We start from the raw sequence: 26,897 nt of genomic DNA, 5'->3' as shown, positions 1-26,897 counted from the left end.
AATGACAACTTCCTATCAAGCTGTCCTATCCAGTGTTGGCTGCAGAGAAACTGAGGCTATATTGCACGCATTGCTAGTAATTAGTGACTATGTTGCTCTTATGTGTGGCCCAAGTCACAATAGCTGTCACCGGCCAAGAAAACATGGTAACCCATGTTAATAAACATTTCTTTCTATGTATAGCAACCCATGCATAAGCCTCTATACTTGGTGCTTTAGGGGCAACAAACATAAAATTTAAAGCTCTCTATGAGCAAAACAGAACACTTGTACTTACAGGTAGTTTGTGGTTGAATCCTTTCACTCGAATAATTAAACCATGTTCTCCAGCTACCAACTTATACTCTAGCTGGGCCACATCTGCTTCATAAGCTGGCTCCGCAAGGTTATGGGTAAGGATATTGACAAAGATATCAAAGAGGACCACACTGAGAATATAAAATGCAAACAGCACTATTAATTGGCAAGAAATAAACATGAACAAATGTGCTTTGGAGTAGGAAATTTCACTTTTAGAAAGACAACGATTACACTATTCCAGAATGTAGTTCAAAGGTAAATACAGCTTACCCACCACTCAAGTTTTGTAGGCACGTTACAGAACACCTACCTTCAGCAGTGCTTCCCAATCTTTGTCATGTTATGCATACATGTAAAATGTGAATGCTTATACTGAAAAATGGGGTAAGTGTAAAACGCATAAAAAGCAACTGGCCCAAAGGCTCTAGCCATCTCTGCAGCCCAGGTTTTCTGACTGACAAAAATCTGAGATAAGGGAGGCGGTTGATATATTTTTTCAAGTGATATTAATAAATACTAGTGCTGCCTGTCATTCTAAGGTGAGATTCCACAGTTTAAGTGGCAAAGGAAAGGAAGAAGTACGCTAACATTTCTTGAGCACCTCCTATGATTCAGGCATATTTTAGGCTCTGACCTCCCACAGTGCAGTTATCTATATAAATAAGGAGTTATTTGTTACAAAGTATAATCAGATTCCTTGCCAGTTTCTAAATATAGGATCAACAGATGCAGTTGTTCTCATTACAGACTGGAAGCTAATCCAAACTCATTTCTAAAGAACTTTCTCAATCCAGTAATACTATGACTACTCTGGGTGCTGGAAATGGAGCAGCCACAATTCCATTTTAATGTTTAATATCAATACAAATAATTTGTTTGGGGCACAGAGAAAAATACACAAATCAGCAGCACAGCTCAGTACGGATAGAGAAAATGATAGCATGATTCAGAATGAAACAAACAAAATAGTTTTTCAATAACAAACATATTTTCCAGTAAAGAGGACAATTGCTTACTTTGCTGCAGACTTCTGTATCAAAGGTGAAATCAGATGGAAACGTATATAGGCTAAAAGAAAAAAAAAGATAAGAAAATATAGGCCAGAGGCCTCAAATATTTTATACATCCGCTATACGCCCCTAATATCATGTTTCCTAAAAATTCAAACTACTAGCCCTTAAATCCTTGTTATATCTTTATCCTGAAGTTATCTTTAAAAAGGTAATATTTACCATTCTAAGTAGTACCCAGAAGGCACACTTTAGTCTGTGGGAAGGCCAGATAAATAGATACACAAAGGAGCCTAGGAATACTATATTTATTAAGAGCTTTGGTCAGAGAAAATGTTTACAGAGGTATACATGTCAAAAACATTAAAGAACAATCCCAACACTCACAGAAACTTTTATAGCAGAGACTTTCCAAGGAAGCTGAATAAATGTTAAGAACATTTTTAGAAACACTGATAAGTAATTCAAGAAACACCTTCCCAATAAACTCAAGAATTCCTGAGAGCCACGGAACAACTGTGTTGAGGTTAGGCATCTGGGTTAAATGGCAACGAAGGGAATTTTTATTTATTTATTTATTTTTTGATCCCAAGCTGCTTCAGTAAGTTCCTATGCTATGCACAAGAACAGAAAATAAAAAAGCAACACAGTTTGGGCTAACACATTAAAGACAAGAACTCTGGAGTCTATTTAACTGTATACCGTGATTCTTTTACAATAAAAGCAAAATGGTAGAGGGAGAGTGATGGAGGATATTTCACATTTGTAATGCTGGAATAGGCTAGCTATTGTGTCTAAAAATAATCTCCTTCAGCATATTTTCATTTTTAAAAATGTTTAAAACACACCACCCATTCCCTAAGATGGTCAAACACCTGGCTCTGCTTTAATTTAACTGCAAGAAAAATATTTTAAAATAATTTCATTTTAGCCTTGCATCCTTATTTATTTCCTAGAATCTATAATGTATACAAAGATTTCTGTGACCACACAAGAGCACAGTATGGATCTGACAGATAAGCCTAGAAAAGAGCTTCAACTGGAAGAGGAAGGACAAAGGAAGACAGGTGACAGACACACGGAAATAGGTTGCTACCAAGTGGAGAAAGAGTTGTTATACTTATTTCACTCCTTTTAGAGAGGGAAACATTTTACCTTTGGGAATTTTGAATTTGTTGTCTTTTTTATACCACAGGCAGCCTTGTGGAGTATTCACAATTTTAACAGGGTATTCTGTCTCAGGGCAATCAAACGCCTTCAACATGAAGTCCGTGGCTAACAAGAGAAAGGAGTAATAATTCATTCAAGTAATTCAACATGATTCCCAACAATCTGTTCTTGGTTTTAGAAGTCTAGATAACTTTTCTTTGTGGCAAAAATAAGCCAAATTCAAATGCTAGAATATAATAAATTAGTAGAACACAGAAAAGAAAATTCTCTTGGCCTTAAACTAAATGAACTCTGAAGATCTGTAATTTCCTAAAGATTATTCTGATCTCTCTACATTCTGCTTCTTTGTCTTTCTCAAAGACAGTCTTAACTGTAAGAGGGAGCTTTAGTCAGGATAGTTGTATAAAGCAATCTATAAACAAATCCATTCTTGAATGAGAATGTCTTTTATCAACGTTTTTGACATTTGAAAGGTAACAAAAAAGTTCTAACAAAGTCAAACTTGGGGTGGTCTGGATGGCTCAGTCAGTTAGGCATCTGCCTTCAGCTCAGGTCATGATCCCAGGGTCCTGGGATCAAGCCCCGCATCTGGCTCCTTGCTCAGCAGGAAACCTGCTTCTCCCTCTCCCTCTGCTGCTCCCCCTGCTTGTGCTCTCTCTCTATCTCTCTGACAAATAAAAAAAATCTAAAAAAAGAACAAACAAAAAAACAAAGTCAAACTTGTCCTCTAAGTTAATGAAAACATAAATTGTTTTACATAATAAAAAGCGAAAGTTTCAGAGAGTCCCAAGATCTACATTTAAGTCCTGTTTTCTCCATTTACCAACTGACTAGTCTAGGAAAAGTCACTTTGCCTTTTTAAGCCTCAGTTTTTCTCATTCAAAAAAGTAAGAAAACAGTAATGCCTACTCCAGAGTGTCACTGGGAAGCTCAAATAGGAATTCAAATGATACTTTGTAAATGTACTATACAGGTGCTATTTGTTTTATTGATACATAAACGGATTATGTATAATGTCTGCTATTTCACTGACCTATGTACTTATTTTCAGCTGGAAGGTGAAGATCTGGATTTAATTCGAAATTAGTCTTCCATAGTTCAGCCCAAGAGTTTTCAACATCTGTAGAAATGAAAAACAAACTGATCCAACAAACAATGCAATGTTGAGAATAACAAACCAATTAACAACTAGCCTTCACAAATCGATTCTTCTTTCTCAGGAAAACTGTAATTGCTAACCATTTACTACTCAAAGTGTGGTTAGCAGCACTGGTATCACCTGGGAGCTTATTAGAAATGCAGAATTTCAGGCCCTACCCCAGAGCTAGTGAATAAGAATTTGTATTTTAATAAGATCTCTAGGTGATATATATGTACACTGAAGTTTCAAAAGTACTCTTCTAAAACATAGTCAAAATTCTTCCCAAAACTACCCAGAAAACAGGATTTTTTTCACTAGCTATAATAAATATAAACATAGCAGAAAGTAATTTTCTGCAAAGCAGTATAAATAATGTTCATTTCAAAGTAAACTTCTAAAAAAGTTTATACTTTTTTCCCATAGGAACCATGAGACAAATTATTAAGGAATAAAAATTCTCAGGTGAGTCAATAAATCTAAACTTGTAGGACAATTATTAAAATATTTTACCTTCCATACTATACTGAGTCCCAAACCATTTCTCCTTGAGGTCACATTTTCCCTCATTAGCACCAGACAGTAGAACAAGATTTGCTTTTTGCGGAACTAGCTGATTAAGGGCTTCAGCAATGACCTAATTGGGGGTAGGGGGGTGGGAGGAGACACACACAGTAACAACTTTAACCTAATACATCTCTGTTAAAAAGGCAAAGCCATATTATGTTAGGCATCCCCAAGATCCTAGCATCCTGATGCTCATGAAACTCTTTATCTATAGTCATGAACACCCTAATTTATAAGACTTCATTAGTCTATTAGTTGTTTCAAATGTTTCTTGATAATGCTATAAACTGTGTTCATCTCAAATCCTACATAATAATAGTACTAGCAGTAAAAACAGCTCTCATTTACTAAGTTTTTCTATGTGCCCGGTAGTGTTTAACATACATTATTTCATTTAATCCTAAAACAACTCTAAGGTATACCCATTTTATAAAAAATAATACTCAGGTTCCTGTTAAAAGTTAAGTAATTTGCTTGGGGTAAAGATTACATAATATGCACAGAATAACACAGCTAGAAATGGCAAACATGGAGTTCTAAACAAGTTTGTACATGATTCCAAAGAGTATCCTTATACTACCTCATCCCCAAGAAACAATAAAATGATCCCATCGCAAGGCCCCCTTTAATAATCCTTCACTATGAGAGGAGTAAACAGATTTTGTGGGTAAGGTTTGGAACCATAACTACCAACTGAACACCATTTCTTTGAGAAAAAACAACAAATGGCGGTTCAGAATAAAATACTTGGACCCCTGGGCCCAATCTTCCTAGGAGATAACAAGAATGCATGATTATTGCTTCCTCCTTTACCTGTCTTTAAAATTTTGGAATACCCTTTTATATCAAGGTTTCTCCACCTCAGCATTATTAACATCTTGGGCCAAATAATACTTTATTGTAGGGTACTGTCTTTTAGACTGTAGGATGTTTAGTTGCCACTTCTGGCTTCTCACCCACTAGATGATCTGCCAAGAGCATCCTCCAGTTATGACAACTGAAATGTCTCCAGACATTGACAAATATCCCCTGGGGGCAAAATCAACCAACTGAGAACTGCCATGAGAACTCATATGGAGCAAAATGATTTACATCCAATGAAGAAGGAAGGAAAAACCCGACCAAGTATTTATTTGTATGTAATGTGGTCTATAAGTCACATGTTTCAAATTCAGGGAATCTTACATTTCTCATAAACATTTCCAAAAGGGTTAATATGTAATTGCCCAGAGTCTCTAACTGAACTAAAATGTAAGCAAAACAATTCTCTAAGTAAGCCTAGCAACTAAAGCACATAATTCTTAGGAATCACTTTTTTAGTAGATGTTATAACACTTGAAAAAAAGTGACAATAATAATACCTAACAAAAGGACTTGATTTTCTCCTATTTAAAACATGATCATATACAACAATCATGAAAAATTACGCACAAAACTACGGATATTTCTTCCATTTAAACAAAAAATTTGACAAATTTAACCAAGTTTTCTACATTCCCACAGTTCTTAAGTATATCTCTGCACTTTCTCCCCCTCCTCTTTGTGTAAAAGTAACTCTTAGAAATGAAACCTCCTTACTTCTGGCTTGTATTCAAAAAGAAGCTGATCTCCAGTGAGAAAGTCCTGTAGTGGGTACAGCTGCATGTTTTCACACATATTTTCCACATACTCAACTGGATCTGTCTGTAAAGAGAGGATTATTTCACACCAGAAACTTCCATTATTCTTAATTTACCACAAAATAGAAATAATTTTTCTCCTTTTTTTAACAATGAAACCAAAAGCTTCTGAACAAAAATATACTGAGCAGATGTAATTTTAGTTTAAGAATTCGATGCTCACTCAAGCCCTATGCTGGGCATAGCAATTACTTTAAAAAAAGAAAAAAAAAAGAGGGGGGAATTCGATGCTCAGAATTCTGAGAAAATTTAGCCAGAGAAAACTTACCACCTTAAGGAATTCAACCTGACACCCCTCCAATCCCCATCCTGAGCCCTACAACACTCTAATCATGTTACAGCTTCATCATGAGAGCATTAAACACTGAACTGTAAAATGCTTGTTTGTAAGTGCCCCATATAACTGATGTCCTTAAAGACAGGGTCTTCATCATTTTATCACTATAGCTCTATCAACCAGAACTATCTGTAAACATGAATCAAATCAATGTAGAAATCAAAATGTGTCATTAAAGTCTTGATATAAGAAATTATATTAATCACTATATTTCTTCAATTTAAAACTGAAAGAGTAACCACAAGTTCCATAACCTATGAAATGAAAATTCTTTTTCAGAGGAAAGCAATCAATTTAAGTACTAATTGAGCACCCAGACGTTCAGAATCTTAAAACTGACAAGTCCTTCAGATACCAAGCAGTTCTATTCCCACATTTTATGAGGAAATACACTCAGATTGATCAGGAAACTTGCCCAAAGTCACATAGTAAATAACAGGCAGAGCAGACACCAGAACTCAGGACTCCTAACGTAGCAGCAAACACTCCTTCCAAAATACTACACTATCCAGTCCTTTACCAGACAGTATGGGTTGTTCTCTCATCTAATGGTAGACAGAAGAGAAGTGAAGGTTACTGCATTCATGGAGAAGAAATGAGACATGCATACATCAAACTAGAGACCATGGGTATATGGTATCTACTATATTATCATATAAAAATAGAATAAGAAAAAATAAGGAAAGATTGTTAGCTTTTTTTTGTCCCACTTCCCAATTCAGGAAACATTCCTGAATCATCAAGTTGACCAGTCACCTAGGTGCTATTATTATTTAAAATTATTCTTCCTATTCTGTTCTCATTCTTTTTTAAAGTAAGTTGTTCTCACCAGCCACTTACTTATAAATTAACTGCTTGGTCAGTATGCAACAAAACTGAATGATTCAAAATATTTCCTATGAGAAAACACTAAGGACCCTGGCTAAAAGCATATCTCCAGAGCCAAGGCAATGGTGCAGGTACTAAGAAAAACACTTAAATGCTATTTTTTCATTTTTTTTAAAGATGTAATTCACATATCATAAAATTCACACTTTTAAAGTACACAATTAAAAATGAAATAAAATTTAAAATAAAGTGCACAATTTAGTGGTTAGGATATTCACAAAGTTGTACAATCACCACCACTACCTAGTTGGAGAATATTTTCATTGCTCCAGAAGGAAACTCCCATATCCATTAAGCATTCACTCCCTACTACCCACTCCCCCTAGCCACTGGCAACCATCAGTCTGTGCTGTATCTCTATGGATTTACCTACTCTGGAAATTTCATATAAATGGAATCATATAACATGTGACCTGTGGTGACTAGCTTCTTTCACTTAGCATGTTTCCAAGGTTCATCCAAGTTGCAGCATGAATCAGTACTTCATTCCTTTTTGTGGCTGAATAATATTCCATAGTGTGTATATTCTATATTTTGTTTAGCCATGCATTCGCTGACATTTGGGCCTTTCCACTTTGGGGCTATACTGAATACTGCGACTAGAAATACTTGTGTACAAGTATGTGTGTGGATGTTTTCAATTCTCTTGGGTGTATACCTAGGAGAACTGAACAGTAGAGCTCATATGGTAATTGTTTAGCTTTTTGAGGAACTGCCAAACTGTTTTCCAAAGCAGCTACCCCACCTTATGACCCCACCAGCTGTGCACGAGGCTCTATGTCTTTCTTCTCCAACACTTGTTACTGTCTGTCCTCTAATATTTTCTTATCTCCTACAAACTCTTCCTGCCTTATTATTACATTATTTCTGTTTTTCTGCCTATAGAAAAGCACTTAAACACCCAGTTCATACCGCTGATTTTTAAGACATATTGAGTCCAAGTTCCTATGGGAAATAATTTTTTTTAATTTCTTACTTAAGGGCACCTGGGTGGCTCAGTCAGTTGAGCAGCTGCCTTTGGCTCAGGTCACGAGTCCCACATCCCTGCTCAGTAGAGAGTCTGCTTCTCCCTCTCCCTCTGCCCCTCACCCCTGGCTTGTGCTCTATTAAATAAAAAATCTTAAATAAATAAATAAATATCTTACTTAAATAAGACCGGTTTGAATAGTTTGAAAAGGGTATTCCTATTTGCCTTTATTGATGAAGACCAGAAAAAGTCTAAAGAGGAGACATTCCAACTTTGCTAAAAAAAAAAAAAAACAAATTTATAAAAGCCAAAATAATGGAGCGCCTGGTTGGCTCAGTCATTAAGCATCTGCCTTCGGCTCAGGTCATGATCCCGGGGTCCTGGGATCAAACCCCGCATCAGGCTCCCTGCTCCGTGGGAAGCCTGCTTCTCCCTCTCCCACTCCTCCTGCTTGTGTTCCCTCTCTTGCTGTGTCTCTCTGTCAAATAAATAAATAAAATCTTTAAAAATAAATAAATAAAAAATAAATAAAAGCCAAAATAAGCTGAGCTACTTGAGTTAATTTAGCAGTTCTCACAGAGATATAGACCTTTCTGATTTGTTCTCACTTTGCACTGATTAGGTTTTAATCTAAGATGTCTTGGGCTCATGTTTTAAAATCCAGACAAGTATTCATGAATATTGCTAACGGTAAAAAAAATGAGGAGCTACAAAAATGGAAGATGTCAGTAAAAAGATATCTTGAAATGATTTGCTAGGAAGAAACTGGAGGGACAGAACAAAAATATCACTCAACCAATGCTAAAAAGCTGATCCCTAAAAAAGGAATCTGGGTATCACTTACAGGCGTTATCCACAATTCTCGATCCCACTCCTTCCCTGCCATAGTTCTGACCTACATGGTGCCACCACAGCTGATAAGGACACTGAACAAAATTACTCCTGGCAAGGTAGGTGGCAGCACTTGTGGAGTTCTATGCTTATCAATCCACTTATAGGGAGGAGTGTCTATAGGGCCCTGTGATGGCCAATAGGTGTGTCAAAGCAGCCTGTTTTCATAGAATAAGATTTTTAGTTCTATTTCAATGATTCAAGAATACAGAGCAGATTACATAAGAATCAACAGCAACTGGAAGCTTACAGTTTTTGTGACCTTGTCCTCATGTACCTAAATCTTCTCTACTTATAGTAGATATTCAGGAAATCATCTCTGGTGATGATCCAAAAAGGCAGCTTCAAGATGCTCTATGAAGCAGTTCTAAATCAGGGGTTTTTAATCCAGGGCCCACAGACATTTCCCACAAGATCTATCAATGGACAAATTCAGGAGGGTGTATGTGCATGAATTGGCTGGGAAGAAATTACATATTTATTTTCACTAACCTCTAAATTAGCATTTTTATTCTATTACAAATATATGTACAAACCACACTTGTATTAGCAGCATCTATGACTAACCAATAAAAATCACAATATAGTGGGGCACCTCAGTGGCTCAGTCAATTAAGCATCTGCCTTCAGCTCAGGTCATGATCTTAGAGTCCTGGGTTCGAGCCCCATATCAAGCCCCACATTGAGCTCAGCAGGGAGTCTGCTTCTCCCTCTCTCTCTGCCCCCTACCCCCTGCACGTGCACTCTCAAATAAATAAATAAAATCTTAGGAAAAAAAAAAGAATCAGAATATAGTTGTTGCAAATATCTCACACTCACTGCTACTTAAAACTGAAATAATTGTTAGAACTACTGCTAGACCTTGTTATTTAATGTTAATAAAGAGATATAGTACTATTTTTTTTACGATTTTGAGTACTTTATTTCAATATTCCTTCAAAAACTACTGTATTTTATTTATTTTTTTATTTTTTAAAGATTTTTTTATTTATTCATGAAAGAGAGAGAGAGAGAGAGAGAGGCAGAAGGAGAAGCAGGCTCCCCAAGGAGCAGGGAGCCCGATGTAGGACCGATCCCAGGACCCCAGGATCATGACCTGAGCCGAAGGCAGATGCTTAACCATCTGAGCCACCCAGGCGCCCAAACTACTCTATTTTATTTTATTCACTTAGAAACACTATTTTATGAATTGTGTTTTTTATACACACACACACACACACACACACACACATATTTTTTTTTTTTAAAGTAGGCTCCACACCCAGCGTGGAGTCTAACGCAGGGCTTGAACTCATGACTCTGAGATCAAGACCTGAGCTGCGACCAAGAGTCAGAAGCTTAACTGACTGAACCACCCAGGCGCCCCTGGTATGTATAATATTTAACAGTATTGTTTCAATGTAATTTCCTGGGTGTGACAATTTTAGTGAGGTTTATGCAAGAGAATACATTTGTGTAGCAGATACATGCTAAAAAACATTTAGAGGTGAAGTATTATGGTATCTGTAATTAAATCTCAAATGTTTTGGGAAAAAGATGCATACATGCACATACATATATAAGGAGAGAGAGAGAGGATAGAAAATACGGAAAACTATTAACAGCTGGTGAATCTAGGTGAGGGATAAAGTGGTGGTCACTGTACCACTGTGATAATTTTTCTGAGAGGTTAAAAAGTTTAAGGGATGGGCGCCTGGGTGGCTCAGTCGTTAAGCGTCTGCCTTCGGCTCAGGTCATGATCCCAGGGTCCTGGGATCGAGTCCCACATCGGGCTCCCCGCTCAGCGGGGAGCCTGCTTCTCCCTCTCCCACTCCCCCTGCTTGTGTTCCTGCTCTCACTGTCTCTCTGTCAAATAAATAAATAAAATCTTTAAAAAAAAAAAAAAAGTTGAAGGGATGAAATACTATTCTGAGGATTCAACAGATTTCCAAAGGGATCCAAGACACAAAAAGGGTTCTAAAGAAACCCTGTTTCAAACTCCTGACCTTTCAGCCTTATATATAATACCTTTCCTTCAAAGACACATAGATCATTTACTTTTTCACAATAACCCAGAGTTCCTTACTTGTGTTTTTCTCATTGCTTATAATGTATCCAAACCTTATCTCTTTTTTAATGCTGAACTCAATTCAAATTTACCAACACCCATGGAGCCTTCCCTGATTCTATTCAGATCAAGGCAAATGCTCTCCTTGCCCTTAAATCATAAAACACACCATTTCTAATAGTACATATGGTAATTACCACAGAATTATCCTGTAGAATGTCTTCATAATATTAGAATTCCCAAAATAATCAAGTACCATAGCAAGCTCTCCATGAATGTTTATCAAAAGGATAGACAGATGGATGAGTACATACATAAATGATTGTCACACAACATGATCTGTGTCTATCTGCCTAATCCTCTCACTGTTACTCAATATACATACTTAAAAACACAAGAGTTAATTTTCAGATAACCTCAAGGCCATCTTAGGACTCACATGACAGAGAGTGGCAGAATTAAAACTCCAGTGACACTTCCAAAAAGAGGAATAATGTCCACACCAGTTTCAACTTGGTCACAGATAACATTCAAAAAGAATTTGACTTCCAGTACCTGTTCTTGGTAATGAAATTCATTATCCTCAATTTTCTGAATCTCTTCAAAAATTCTGTGAAAGAAGAAAATTATAAGTAGAAGATATATTTAAATTTCTTATTAGAATCCTCATCAAGAAAAGAGAAGAAAGAGACTGGCCACATAAATGTAAACCCTTAACATTTCAAGTTTCCCATGCAGTATTCACATGTAGAAGAATCAGGATATGGAGCCAGTGAAGGAACTTAAGCAGGAAATGCCTGAAAAACCATCATGGTAGGACTAAAGCATGTCTATTTGGCAGCCTGAATGCTAAAACATACTAGAACTGATTCCTAGCCTAATTCTAATATGTACTTATTACCTTTTTTCTGGGCCTAGCTTCTGCAGCATTTTCAAATACTGGAAGACAGTATGAGCAACCTGAAAACAAAACATTTGATTATGCTTTTGCATAAAGTAATATCTATATTTTTTAAATTCCATTTTAATTATTTACCTCATAGAAATGCTCATAACCCTCATCAGTTAATGTAATGGAAATGCTGAACACTGAGTAAGTAGAATTTTGCTCAAATCCTGTCTCACCATTTCCACCAAATAGTGCAAGAGCCCAGCACCTATTGTTAAGAAAAAATGAATCCAATCAGTATCTTGGGATTGACAGTCTACAAATACTTCCAATTAACAAAATAGGTAGACTTTCTATGTAAAATTTGGGAAGCTCAGAGGCAAACATGCTTTCCAAAAGTAAGTTTATTTTTTTTTTAAGATTTTATTTATTTGACAGAGGGAGAGATAGCGAGAACAGGAACACAAGCAGGGGGGAGTGGGAGAGGGAGAAGCAGGCTTCCTGCTGAGCAGGGAGCCCAATGCGGGGCTCTATCCCAGGACCCTGGGATCATGACCTGAGCCGAAGGCAGACACTTAACAACTGAGCCACCCAGACGCCCCAAAAGTAAATTTAAAAGTATAAATCTTTTATTGCTTCTTGGCCTTTTGGCTAAGACCAAGTGTAGTAAAAGTATAAATCTTTAAAGTACAAGGCCTCCCAAACAACTGCAGTGCATGCAAGAATCACCAGAAGGAAATAACAGTATATTTATGGAAACATTAATATATATTACAACATAGTAAAACATTAATAGTTTTATGAAGACAGTAATTTCTGTTGAAGAGAACAGCACAAAATATTAAAATTATGGAGGCATTTTACTCATCCCTTTTGAACCTGTCTCCCAGAAGAAGCTTAGAATACTTCAGATATATCCCTACTTAGGATGTCAAATAAGCTCTTTGAGACTATCAGCTAACCTCTAAGGTTGTCTAAGAAAGAAGCAATGAGACTATATCTTTTCCTACTAGAATAATCCCGAAAACTTAAAACAAGGGAGGAAGCCAGAATGAAGAATGTGAAATTCTAATGAAGTTTGGTAAGGTAGAAAGATTGTGCACATCTCAAAGCATATTGCATTTATAGTGTAAGGTATATATATAACTTATACCATTAGTTTATTCTTTCATAATAACCCTGGTCTTTTAGCTTTCTTTGAATGTTCTAGTCATATCGGTGCTTTATTTAAAGTACTTAAATTTCCCATCTTCCTTTCCATTCTTGAATTAGTGTACAGAAAAATCAAACAAGGAAGTATTTTAATTATGGGTCCTGATTTAAAGCTATCTTTCTATGATTTGACTAGGCAACTTAACCAAGTGCTTAAATGCATTAGGAAACATTCTGCTAACACAGCTGCTAATAATGCTCATAGTCCCACTATTTGTTATGATTTCTCTGCCCAGTGTAGTTTTCATTAAAGTCCACCTTCTGGGTTGGGAAAGGCTGGAGATCCATAGCATTTAAATAAACCGACTTCTTTACTATTCAAATCTAAATTCTTTTTTTTTTTTTTTAAGATTTTATTTATTTGACAGAAAGGCACAGCGAGAGAGGGAACATAAGCAGGGGGAGTGGGAGAGGGCAGGCTTCCCGCGGAGCAGGGAGCCCGATGCGGGGCTTGATCCCAGGACCTTGGGACCATGACCTGAGCCGAAGGCAGACGCTTAACGACTGAGCCACCCAAGCGCCCCTCAAATCTAAATTCTTGATTAGAGCTAATCTTTTATGTAACTCTGGAATCCATTTATTTATGATTTTTAAAATTTTGTGTATAACTAACTTCCCATGAGGGCTAAAAGGTGGCTTCCAAGGAAATACACAAATATAATAGGGCTATTAAAATAATTTAGGTATTAAAGTGACTATAATTAAGCATTAGATTTGATTCTAGGCTTTCTGGCAAATAAAACAAGACTAGGTTATAGAATGCTTATTGTCTATTATTTTTCAGAGACTGCTACACTGAAAATACTTATTAATTAAATACTTGCTTTTTTCTTTTTTTTAAAGATTTTATTTATTTATTTGACAGACAGAGACAGCGAGAGAGAGAGAACACAGCAGGGAGAGGAGAGGGAAAAGCAGGTTTCCCGCCGAGCAGGGAGCCCGATGCGGGGCTCAATCCCAGGACTCTGGGATCAGGACCTGAGCTGAAGGCAGACATTTAACGACTGAGCCACCCAGGTGCCCCAATACTTGCTTTTTTCTAAGGTAAGAAAGAATGCTGCCTTTGCCTTCATGCCCAACCAGCCAAGAGATATAATGAAGTGGCTTCACCCTTTAAAAAAAAATGTTAAGGTCAAAAATAAAAATAATTAAGGTATAAGCACACAAGGAATTCTTACTTTAAATATTATGGTATTTAAGAATATGATTATAAACTTATTATCACCTAAATTCCACCACACATGAAGTTACTATTAATTTGATAATAGCAAGGTAAAAACAGAAAACATGATAAAATTTAACTTCTTTATCTGAAATCACTATGTTCATTCCAAAATCAAGACTACAACTTTTCCTCTTGAATGCCAAACTTCATTTTTGTTTCACCCAAAATGGAAATAATAAAGATTATCATTTTAGAACCTAATACAGAGAATGAATCCCTCAGTGTCAGGAAAAGCTTTCAGTATTGCATCAAGCTCTGTAGTAAAATGAAATGTGTTGCTTCATGGGTCAGAAAAATCTAGCTTATAGTTTTAGTTATTCCTTTAAGTAAATGCATGATCTTGAACAAGAGACTTAACACCTCATTGTATTTTTCTTTTTCTCTTTACTTACCCAGCTACCTACTCATAGAGTTTTCATGACAATGTAATGTAAGTGTAACAGGTGTAAAAATGTTACATTATATAATAACATACTTTAATAGTCTGAGTAGTTGTATATATATTATTTAAATTGTCTTCTCCTACTGGCTTCTACTATAATTTCAGAAATGTATTCCTACCAAAACAAAAAATATATAGAAAAATAAAGTTAGGAAATCTAAGCATTCTTAAATTTTTAAAATTAGTTTAAGGAGTTCAATAAACTCTCAAAAGTTAAGATATAATATTAGGATCTCAACTACATAAGCAATCCCCAAACCCCACACAAAATTGCTTCAATATGAATTTGAATTATATCTATACTAAGACTGATGTAGGGGAAGTAAATTAGTTAAAGAATGAATGTCATAGATTACACAACATCTGCATCTGAACAAAACAGTTTTGTACTTGGTTACTCTGTAGGGATAAACATTTGCTTCTTTGTGGGGAACAACAACAAAAAAAGGCTCCCCCAAAAGGCTAATTCACATAATTAGAGATTCAAAATGAATCATGATGAAGGGCACATTAAAACAAATAAATCATCCATAAAAATAATAACTGGATGGAAACACACAGAAATTTTAACATTCTTTGGAAAACATAATCATGAATGACTTTTTCCTGCTTTTTAGTAATTTTCAGGATTTCTACAATAAACTACCTTAGTAACCAACCAGAGGATAAACAAGCCTTTATTAATTAGAAAAATAAGCATTGCCCAAAAAAGGAAGAACAGTATATACAGTATAGTTTCATCTCCATAAAAAAAATGTTCCATATTCACTGTTTTAATGTCTGAAGGACATATAAGAAGCTATTAATGTTGGGCCTATTTTTCAGGAAATAAAAATTGGAAGCACAGCTTTACTTTTTACTTAATACTCTTTTGTCCTATTTTAATATTTTACAAGCATGTATTATTTTTATAGTAAAAAGTTAAAACAAATAGAATAAACTTTTAAATATGCATATAATAATTTTAACACTTTTGGGGACACTCTACCGTAACTACACAATTAATGTATATTGCTTTTTCCTATATTATCCTCTCACCAAAAGCAATTAGACAATACACGTTCTCTGCTTTCTCACTGGAGGCATATCATTCTTGTTAACTTAGTAGTATGACTGAATATTCTATCATATATGTGAAAAAAAAAGTTTTTACTGAGCTTAAGCAACATTATTTTCCTTCTGTTTGTGTGTTTATCCTCATGGGTTTGTTTTGTTGGTAATGGTTTTAAAAATATAAGGTAAATTTTTATCAGTTCATTAGCATTTGTTTTTAATCAGAAAAGTATTTGTAGGCATTGACTGATCCTTATCTTTAAAGAACTTCTTGCCCATGCTATTCTGCTCATATAACTATATAAATAAGTTGGGGAAATGTTTTCCTAATCTATGTAACTCTTCCCTAACTTATTACCACCTCAAAGGTGTAGGTCCTTCAGATGTGGGTTGTAGTCATATTCCAGGCTCAAAATTACTTAACTTTACTTTTGACAAGCTCAAACTGAATGGTCACCACTGACAAATAAATCATAAGCTAATATATTTTTGTACTCAAAGTACGAAAGAAAATAATGACAAAAGTTAGCATTCACACAAAGATACTTAATTTCAAAGACTCAGGAAAGGCAACTAGCTATAAGAAAACTCTAGTTTTCATACCTAAGAAGACATTAAAATATATAGCCAGGCTTGAAAACTCCAGTAGTGAGGTCCCGGTTTATCACATAACAGAACCCTCAAATTGAAACCATTTAATATGCTTTCAAAATATCACTCTCATTCAGTTTCCAATGGAGTAAATTTGCCCTGAACTCTTACCTGTAATGTTGCTGTTGAGGGGGAAGTGCCCATGTGATGGTCAGAGCATGAATTTTTCTGATTGGAACAACTAAACAAAAATATTTTTCAGAAAAACAGATATAAGTGTTTCTCCATAATTTTTTTATGCTACACGAATTTTTTAAATTCAATATATTTCATCCTCCAACAGGGGAAGGTTAAATACAATGCAATTATTATTTCAAGTTGCCAATTTTCCAATTTGAATAATGTAATTTTTATAAATTTCTTTTCAGTTTGGTTTCACAGGTAGAGAAAACAGATAAAAGAACTATGAAAATAGGAAATGCTCCTAAGAAGGATCCCTTCTTGCAAGAAAGGATACAGGACTAGAAGTCAGGAGACCCATGGTCGAAATCTAGCCCTACCTCTATCTTGCTATATGTGTTCATGTAGCCTTGAGGAAAATCATTCTCATTTAAATCTTTCTCTGTTTTCTTATGGTATGGAAAGGGGGTTAGTTTAAAGTAGCTCTACAATTCTTCCCAGTGCTATTCCTCTATGATTCTATGAAGAGAAAATATAAAACCAGAAAGAATACAACAAAAAATAAGTTGTCTCTGGGAAGAGTCATCTTAGAATGGAGCAGGCAGCAGATAAACGGTGTGACAAAACAGTCATTGATCAAAGAGAGGGAAGAGGAGAGAGACTGGCAATGGGGTAAAGGAAGAAGAGGAGGGAACACCTAGGCAATCAGGAAAAAGAGGGGAGACAATCTGCCATGATAAAAGAGCAAAGAAAGAGAACAGGTGAATTAGGATTATTTCTGCAATACTCACTATGGGCAAATTGTTTTGTAAATTATAGCATAACCATGTGATGGCTCACTGGGAAATTCTCACAAATATAATATTAAATGAAAAAAGCAAGAGATAGAAGTGTATATACTTTATCATCTCAACTATGTTAAAATATACCTATGGAAACAAAAGGAAATTTGCCGAAATGACTTCTCTACATGGTAAGATTTAAGGGTGATTTTCCCATTTCTTTACACTTCATTTTTATTTTTATTTTTCTTCACTTAAAAAAATTGTTTTCATAATTGAGATAAAAGGAAATAATTTCCAAAGTGTTATCCCTCCTCTGTTTTTCTCTTTTTAAAGGTAATAAAGAGCAGAGCATAGATAAAATGAAATAGGAAGGAAATGGAAACCAAAGGACAAAAGGGAACAAGGGGAAAACAGGGAGAAAGCACAAAACAGACTTGAGTAGCAGCAGGGCAGGCAGACGAGTCTGCCGCCCATTACTGGTCTGCTGTCTGTCACTAACTGGGGATCTCCTCTGTCCTTCTACTCCCTTTCCAACCCAGCTGTACTTTCTGTTGTGTTGTCATTTTCAAAGAAAATTGGCAGCCTCAAGTAAGTTTTAGAGAATGCGCTACAGTTATTTCAAACAGTTTTAAACCTTTGGTTCACGAACCTCTATAAAGTTTGTTAAATGCTGGTGTGTCAAATGGATCCGTTAAATGGCCAAAGTTTGGTTTGGGTAACCCACTGAAAATAAAACAAATATATTAAAATTTAATTGGCAAAAGCCTTTATAAGCAGTATCTTTAGGGATGCCTAACTGATAGGTATTTATAATCTATTCTACATACTCCTGGCTGAAAAGCATTCTAGGCATAAGCAAATAGATAGATGGCAACAAAGCCACCAAAATCCTGAGCTTAACCTATTCTTCACCTCAGTCCCAGTAAATGGAATCTCTCAAACTCATGGGAGACAGAAAACAATGAAGCGAAGGGGCCTCCCCTCCCAGTATTTACTGCCTCTATTAGCCCCATTCAACTTCAGTTCTCCTCCCATATAAAGCCATTTCAGAAAGAAGACATACTAGAGATATTTTTTTAATTCAACAAGTATATATGGAATGATTATTAAGTATCAAGCACTGTATTAGGTACTTTGGTATTTAAAAGACATGGACTCTTCTAGAGGCTTCTCATCTGGTTGAGGATATTGTTAACTATTTCTTCTAAAATATGGTCAGTATGCATTATTATTAAATACCCAGAAGACTTTTTAACCTGTCTGATTAAGGAACCAAAGTTGTTAGTGAATATTATTTAAGAGAACTTCTAAAAATGCTTATCAGGGATTGACAGGACCTAATGAATTCCTCTAGGCAATATACCTCTGATTTTTTTGCTAAAGGTTCACAGTAAAACTCATTTCAATCTACCATTCGACATTTCCATAGCTCATACTCATTTCTTATCGAAACAAACAAAACAAACAAAACAACCCCACAACTTTGGCATGGCTTTCATTATCTCTCCATACATAAAAAGTACTGCTAATTACCAATGGAAATTTACATAAAGCCAAGTTAATAATAACCAATCAGTTGTTACTACAAATTATTCTAACATTTCCACAGCCAATTTTTCTTTCATAGATTATGTCCTAGAATGAGGAACTGGAAAAAAAAATCTAACTTACTCACCTGATGCAAGAAAAAAACCTGATTTCATTTATTGTATTAAAATATAAACTACTAGGAGTAGGAAGGACTTAATTGCTTCAGAATTAATTTTTTTGTATTCTTTGTAACAAAAATGTTGTAACAAAGTGTATCTTAAATATCTGCATTATTTTGATTAATTTGAAGTAGACAAAAAGTAGTAGCTTTTTGAACTGGAACCATATATGCAATTTCTAGTAAAAGATAATTTGGTTCAACTACATGAAATGGATTTTTTACTTAGTATAGAAAAGTCAATCATAACCTACAAGATTATTTGTTTTATGGGGGAGAGCATTCCGAGTCCCAAACAACTGACTTAAGAAACAAACTTTCAGAACACAATTTGTTCTGAGGGATACAAGTGTGTGTGTGTGTGTGTGTGTGTGTGTGTGTGTGTGTGTATATATATATATTCTGCCTCTCAATATAATACCTGCTTTTATATCACAGTTTCAAACACTCTACATAGTAACAAAAACTCTGAATAAATGTAAAAGGAGCCATAGTCTTCAGCATTACTGCTTACTGTAAGTTTACAAGCTTATAAATTTTGAACTACAGAAATTATAGAAACTTGGGTTCTCATCTTAGTTTTCCCACTCAAAGACTGTGTGATCTTGCTAAACCACTTTAGGTTTTAATTTAATCACCTTTTTAAAAATAACACCCCTTCCCCCACCAAAAAAAAAAAAAAAAAAGAACCTTTGGGACTCATACAAGAAGATGTCTCTTTTACTCTAAAAGTATATGGTTTATGAAAATGTCTTACTTGTTTGGTATCTGAGAGAAGATTTCAGTCACCCACTTTTCCAAAGTATCCAGTGTTTCTTGTGGGGAGGGCAGGAAGGAAACAGGGAAATGCAATGTTGTTATTTAAGGTAGAAATGCAATTAGATTTCTCTCCTATCTTCAGGTATAAAACAAAGGGATACTTTGATTTGGGCTTTACTTGCCACTCCTTAACCAGTAATGAGTAACAACAACAACAAAAATAACAGTTAAGTATTTCTAGCTGATAAAGTCAGAAAAAGTACACAAGTAAAAAAAAGTTTTTGTTTATCATTACGCAGTGTGGAGGGCCAAGAGATAAGAATATACCAACCATCCTCCTACTCCATTCCAAAACTTACTTCCTCTAGGAAGGTTTCTCCCAATTAACCCACACCATACTGATCCTTCTTTCTCAGCATCTCATTAGTACTTTTACACTCCATTTATTTTAATTTATACTTGCTAAGGTTTCGATCTGTAAGTATTCCTCTTAGGTTTCATATGATTTCCATTATATTTCATACAAAATTCTTCTGAAATTTCTAGTAAAGCAGATCTAAGTGCAAAAAGAAACCTTTTCCCTTTATCTCACTGACTCATTACTATCAATGAATAGTATTTGTTAGTTCCACCAGACATGTTTCACTAATTTTCAAGGGGTACCCCAGTAAAAACCAAGATACAAATTAATCAAGCTCTGAATCTATTGTATACCATTTATATAGATATTTAAATCTTATTTTATGCACTTAAAAAACATTATTTTATGAATTGTATAATATACATATATAATCTTTTTTTTTAAGCCCAACATGGGGCTTGAACTCACTACCCTGAGATCAAGACCTGAGGTGAAATCAAGAGTCCGATGCTTAACCTACTGAGCCACCCAGGCACCCCTAGATATTTAACTTTTAAATGGTATAATAAATGCTAAAGCTTAAAAACAATTGAATTTAAATTGTATAAGGTTCTCTTATCAAAATGTCTGGGACTTACTTTAAGAAATTTGCAACAAGCATTAATAAGCTCTTATATTTGTCATCACAGAGGAAGAGAATGCAAAGGAAATAATACACAGTTGAAGAAAAATGCACATTTGTGACAGACTTGGAAATAAATTGTAAATTATACACCAAATATGGAACTGCCTATTTTAACAAATGCTGTAAAAGGAATCTAGAAGCACATCTGTAGTCTGAACAAAAGAATCTATCATTCTATATCCATAGCTTTACATTCAAGTCAACTTCAGTAGACTAATTTTGACCCAAAATGCAAAAATGTTTTATATTTAAGTGCCAAGTTAGCTCTAATTTTAACTTTGACATGACAGAACAAAATTTTATAAAAAGGAAGAGTCATATCAGGTGAGAAGGTTACTTTTTCAAAAATAAATTGCAAACTATAAGATATGTCAAAAAAAAACAGTTTGACAACTGAACAAAAGAGATTGCAATGTAAAGAAAACAAAAGAAAGCTATCATTTCTTTAATGAGAAAAAATTAATACAAGTTACTGAAGATAATGATAAAAGAAAGAAAAGAACAGAAGTACTGATCAGTACTTTACATTTAAGATACTTTTGCTATCATTACTATGATGGATTTCAATTAATCATGCCATTTTACTGGACCCTATGTAAAGATGAAAAGACAGACACCTTGCCCTGTCAGAGTTATGATCAATACAGATTAAATGCAAAGCCTAAGATAACAGAGGCAGCATCTGAATGTTGACTTAAAAGACCAATTCATGACCTATTAGTACATTGGTATATTCACAGACTAGCCTAGACTAGCCTAGAGATAAGACCTTTCTTTCTCTAAAAGAAAAAAACATTTGCCCGAGAATCAGATGATTCTGTGCTTCCCTAAGCTGTGCCCTTGCTATATGACTTTTCCAAATCCTGATTTCCTTTAGGTCATATTAGGATCAAGCACTAAAGTAATTAATAGTATACTGCAACACTAATTCTAAGGGCAGTAATAGATAATATACTACCTTTGGATTGAACCACTAAAGTCATGTAATGAGCAGAATAGTAACGCATCCAGAATTCTCTCAATCTAGCATGCGTATCAATATTATTCCTTTTTGGCTCATGTTTGAGTGTCTCAGCATTTCCTGTAAAAAAGGACGAAAAAGATCACAGAAATATAATAAGTTTATTTTGAACTATACTGAAATTAAAAATTTTTTTAAAGTTTGTCAAAAGTCTCCACGGCAAAAATGCATACTCTGCTACTAATACGTAAGTAATGAAATAACCTAAGTGACTCAAGAATATAGAACTAGTGTATAACAAACAATAACAATAATATCAATATACGACAAAAATTCACAAAAACAATTCTGACATATATTTTAACACATAAGGAATTAATCTCCATTTGGCAATACCTTAACAGTAGTTGTCTTACTTCCTCTCTTATTAATTAGTCTAGTATTCAATTCAGGTTTTATCTCTAAATTATTTTATTAATATTCTACATAATCCTTAAAAATAAACCATATAAACCAAGGTTGTCATATAAAATGTATATAACTGTACAAAATAAACAGGGAAGCAAAACATCCTTTGCATGAAGTTCTATTTATTTATTTAGTTCCCTTTTTTTAATTTAAATTCAATTAATTAACATATGTATTATTGGTTTCAGAGGTAGTGGTCAGTGATTCAGTCTTATATAACACCCAGTGATCATTATATCACATGCTCTCCTTAATGTCCTTCATTCAGTTACCCCAACTTCCCTATCCTCCCTCCCCTCTAGCAACCCTCAGTTTGTTCCCTATGATTAAGAGTCTCTTATGGTTTGTCTCCCTCTCTGATTTTGTCTTGCTTTATTTTTTCCTCTCTTCCCCTATGAGCCTTTCTTTTGTTTCTTAAATGCCACATATCAGTGAGATCATATGATAATTGTCTTTCTCTGACTGACTTATTTCACTTAGCATAATACCCTCTAGTTCCATCCACGTCATTGTAAATGGCAAGATTTCTTTTTTTTTTGACGGCTGAGTACTATTTAGATCAACTCATCCCAGATTCTACAGTATGGTCAAGAGGGTTAATATGAGGTTATAACTGAATTCTAACACTAAGAAAAAGCCATCATGAAAAACAGATACCATTTAAACAGCTTACTGATTAAACAAAATTTGGTCACAGCTCAAAAACTATTATAGAAATCACTGCCGAATCTCTCTGTTGATAAATGGAAATGTCAGACTGGGGTAGAGCACAGACTTTATAATCATATAAACAGAAGTTCAAATCTCACAACCACCACTGTGTGATTTAAGCAAATTAAATAACTTCCCTGAGCCTGTTTATCTTTAAATGGAGATAATGGTACCTGGCTCTTAACATTGTTATGATGATCAAATGAGGTAATTCATGTAGTGTTAGCAGAGTATCTGATACTCAAAAAGCATTCACAAAATGTTAGGTGCTATTCTTGATATACCCACTGTTAGAGAACCAAATACATGCATACTCAACTATTTTCTATTTGAAAAACTGCCTACTTATCCTAAAAGGTAAAAGGAACCTAACTACTCTGCTTTCATAATCTTCCATTCTTTATCAACTTTTCCTATTTTCAATCTTCCTCAATTAGAAAATATGAAATAAGATGAAGTATTTAGCATCTTACCCCAAAAAAATTTCCCCATAGGATGTCCAGGTCTCGCAAGGCTTCCAAACAACATTTCCTTTCTGTTTGCATCAGAAGGTCTTGCAAGTTGATATTCTGTCAGTTTTAAAGAAACACTTTTAATAAAATGAAATTCAGTATTTGCTTTATTAATGGAAATTCAAGAACTGAACTGCACAGAACTGAAAGTAAGTAACAAAAATTAATTTTGGGGGGGGCCTGGGTGGTTCAGTCATTAAGCGTCTGCCTTCGGCTCAGGTCATGATCCCAGAGTCCAGGGATCGAGCCCCGCATCTGGCTCCTGCTCAGCGGAAAGCCTGCTTCTCCCTCTCCCACTCCCCCTGCTTGTGTTCCCTCTCTCGCTGTGTGTCTCTCTATCAAATAAATAAATAAAATCTTTTTTTAATTTAAAAATAAATTAATTTTAAAAAATTAATTTCGAATTGTGTGTTATAAGACTGAAGTGGGTAATTCAATGACATAGCCCAGGCTCTATGACTTTACATAGCCTGTAACTTTGGGCAGTCAATATACCTTTCTAGAGGTTTTCCCTTATTTTCAAATGAAACAAGATAGTTAATGACCTGAAGCTTTCAATTCTAGGATGCTATGTCCAAGAATTTACTGATAAAGCGCTAATAGAATGTTAAATCAAATTCCTTATTACCTGGAAACTATGTCATATATATTGTTGAAATTTCCTCCAAAACCAGCCATGTCAGTAAGAAAGTATTAATGGTTAAGAAAAATCAGTTTGAAGTCAGAAATATCTTGGCTAGAATCCAGCTTCTGCCGTACACTAAGCTGTACAAACTTGAGGATATTCTCTAACTTCCCTGATTCTATTTCAGCATCTATAAAATGGAGTTATTAGTACTTAGTTCATAGGATTTTTATAAGGATTAAATAAGATAAGATATATTCCTTCAACAATTATTTACTGAACATCTACTATGAGGCAGGTACTACTGAACCAGTTGCTAGAGGTAGAAATGTGAAAAAAAAAAGGGGGGACCCAGGCCCTGCCCTCAAGTAGTTTACATTCTAGTAGGGGAGAGAAACAATAAATAAACCAACAAATAGTTTCTAAACACAGTATCAGTGGTGGGTGCTATAAGAAAAATAAATCTGTGTAAGAGAATAGAAAGTGACAACAGGGTGGTCATAAAAGGCCTGAGGAGGTGACAAGTGAGCAAAATCCAAATAAAGTGAGAATGATATCATAAGTTTTGGGGAAGTTTTCTAGGTATGGAAATTATACATTCAAAGGCTTTAAGAGACAAGAAATACCTCACTGAGTTCAAAGGCAGCAAAGAGGCCAGTGGAGCTGTTTAATAATCGCAGAAGCTTGGAGTCAATAGAAATTGCAGTTTGCAATGGTTAAGTGTTACAACACATACGGTATTATGAAAATATAAAAGGACAGTCACCTAACTAATTGGGTCTTATTTGTGTGTGTGAATTTATTGGGGGGGGGGCCTTAGAAATAGAGGCTTTCTGGGGAATGACTCAAGCTGAGCACTGGGGGACAAACTAGAGTCTTCTAGGGAATAGGAACAGAAGGAGAAATGGGAGTGTGTAAAACATTCTAAGGAGAAAATCTTAAAGGAGAGAAGATTATGGCACCTCTGAAACAGATAAAGTTTTTTTGGTTGAGCAAATGTTCAGAATCAAAGCAGACTCAAGATACCAGGCTGAAGAGATAAGGGAAAAAAATTTTTTGAAAAAAACTGGGGAAATGACTGATTCTGGAACTCAAGTACTGACCTCTCTAAGCCTATGGGGATAAGGATGTCAAATATGGAAAATGGGGAATAACAATCACAACAATGCATACAATACATGCTCAATAAATGTCAGCTATTATTATTTATCATAGGAGTAATGGCAAAGCGTTGCATATGTTTAATAAACATCTGCAGATGTTAGGAGAGTCACATTATCAGATTTGGACTTTAGCAAGTTCATTCTAGTTGTAAAAGTGGAGAATGGGTTGAAGGGAAGCAAAAATAGAGACAAGAAAACTGACCAGGGGTCATCACTGTTATATTTGAAGAGAGTGGAAACTAAAGTGGTGACAGTAGGGAAGGGAAGAAACAGAAGTAAACGTATTCAAAATACTTTAGTTATAAAACATAAAGTCTAAATCAATAATGAGACAGTAAAAAATATATACATAGCTTCAACAAATTAAAAAAAAAACTCCATTAAAAAAAAATGAAGATATGGCTACAAGACAAGAAAAACAATTCCATTATAAAGTGTGGTAGGTTGAATAAGAGCCCCCAGAGATGTATACATCCTAATCTCCAAAACCTGTGAATGGGTTACCTTACATGGTAAAAGGAACTTTGCGGGTATGAATTAAATTAAGGATCCTGAGAAGGAGAGGTTATCCTGCATTATCTGGGTGGTCCTAATGTAATCCTAAGGGTCCTTATAAGAGAAAGGCAAGAGGGTCAAAGTCACAGAAAAGACACAAGCAGAGTTCAGAGAGAAGGTTCTACCCTGATGATTCTTTTAAGACAGATAAAGGAGCCATAGCCCAGGGACACAAACGGTAACTAGAAGGTGGAAAGGGTCAGGAAACAGCTTCTTTCTTAGAGCCTCCAAAAGGAATGCAGCTAAGTAAGGAAATAATTTAGACTTCTGACCTCCAAAGTTTAAGAAAATAAATTTGTGATATTTTGAGCCACTTGGTTTCTGGTAATTTGTTTTAGTGGCAACAGGAAGATAATAGAGTAGACATGTAAACATATTCACAAAAAGTGATATATCCACAACAACTATTAGGAGTATAAGTATCTGAACACTGAGAGAACACATTCTGCTACTTGATTAGATTTAAAAAGGCTTTGGCCATATTTTCAATCTCAATCACCAGGACACATTGTGTAGGAAATTATATTTATGTGAGTATGAACTATCATTAAAATAAAAAGCAAGGGGCGCCTAGGTGGCTCAGTCGGTTAAGCGTCTGCCTTCAGCTCAGATCATGATCCCAGTCGGGGTCCCTGCTCCGCAGGCAGTCTGCTTCTCCCTCTCCCTCTGCCTGCCTCTCTGCCTACTTGTGCTCTCTCTCTACCTCTCTGTCAAATAAATAAATAAAATCTTAAAATAAAATAAAATAAAATCTAATCATTAAGAACAATTTTTTTTCTCTATAATCTTCTTTTAGCAGTAAGTTAATCCCATTTTAAAACCTACCCTGTGGACACTGACATGAGTTTCTGTTATCAAATGTATTCAAGAAAACTGTAAAACACTGAACACACCTATCTGCAATGTATAAATAAATGCTTATAAATATAAGTGTATAACCACTCCTTTGAAAGTTTAGAACAAAAATAGATCGTCAATGCAGGGCACAGTGATAGAGTAATGAAGTCAGAACTACATA

The 26,897-nt window shown here is 35.0% G+C and overlaps 1 protein-coding gene across 2 annotated transcripts in view; it reads right to left on the bottom strand.

The window, feature by feature from the left end:
* NRDC (nardilysin convertase) overlaps positions 1–26,897 on the bottom strand; it is a 103,780-nt gene that overhangs the window by 10,531 nt on the left and 66,352 nt on the right. For both annotated transcript variants that reach the window (XM_025871593.2, XM_025871592.2), the window contains 15 exons: positions 23,498–23,593; positions 21,843–21,965; positions 19,837–19,894; positions 18,021–18,094; positions 16,578–16,647; positions 14,129–14,206; positions 12,031–12,151; positions 11,896–11,954; positions 11,550–11,604; positions 5,764–5,868; positions 4,132–4,255; positions 3,514–3,600; positions 2,466–2,585; positions 1,317–1,368; positions 278–428 (listed from right to left, as the gene is read on the bottom strand). In XM_025871593.2, coding sequence (XP_025727378.1) covers positions 278–428; positions 1,317–1,368; positions 2,466–2,585; positions 3,514–3,600; positions 4,132–4,255; positions 5,764–5,868; positions 11,550–11,604; positions 11,896–11,954; positions 12,031–12,151; positions 14,129–14,206; positions 16,578–16,647; positions 18,021–18,094; positions 19,837–19,894; positions 21,843–21,965; positions 23,498–23,593 — 1,373 coding nt within the window. The remainder of the gene's footprint in view (positions 1–277; positions 429–1,316; positions 1,369–2,465; positions 2,586–3,513; positions 3,601–4,131; positions 4,256–5,763; positions 5,869–11,549; positions 11,605–11,895; positions 11,955–12,030; positions 12,152–14,128; positions 14,207–16,577; positions 16,648–18,020; positions 18,095–19,836; positions 19,895–21,842; positions 21,966–23,497; positions 23,594–26,897) is intronic.

This window comes from Callorhinus ursinus, unplaced genomic scaffold, assembly GCF_003265705.2.
Source record: "Callorhinus ursinus isolate GAN/ISIS: 27379988/994484 unplaced genomic scaffold, GSC_fseal_2.0 scaffold9, whole genome shotgun sequence".
NCBI classification, from domain to species: domain Eukaryota; kingdom Metazoa; phylum Chordata; class Mammalia; order Carnivora; family Otariidae; genus Callorhinus; species Callorhinus ursinus.
The sequence above is the reverse complement of the archived record's forward strand: the minus strand, read 5'-3'. Positions and strand labels throughout refer to the sequence as shown.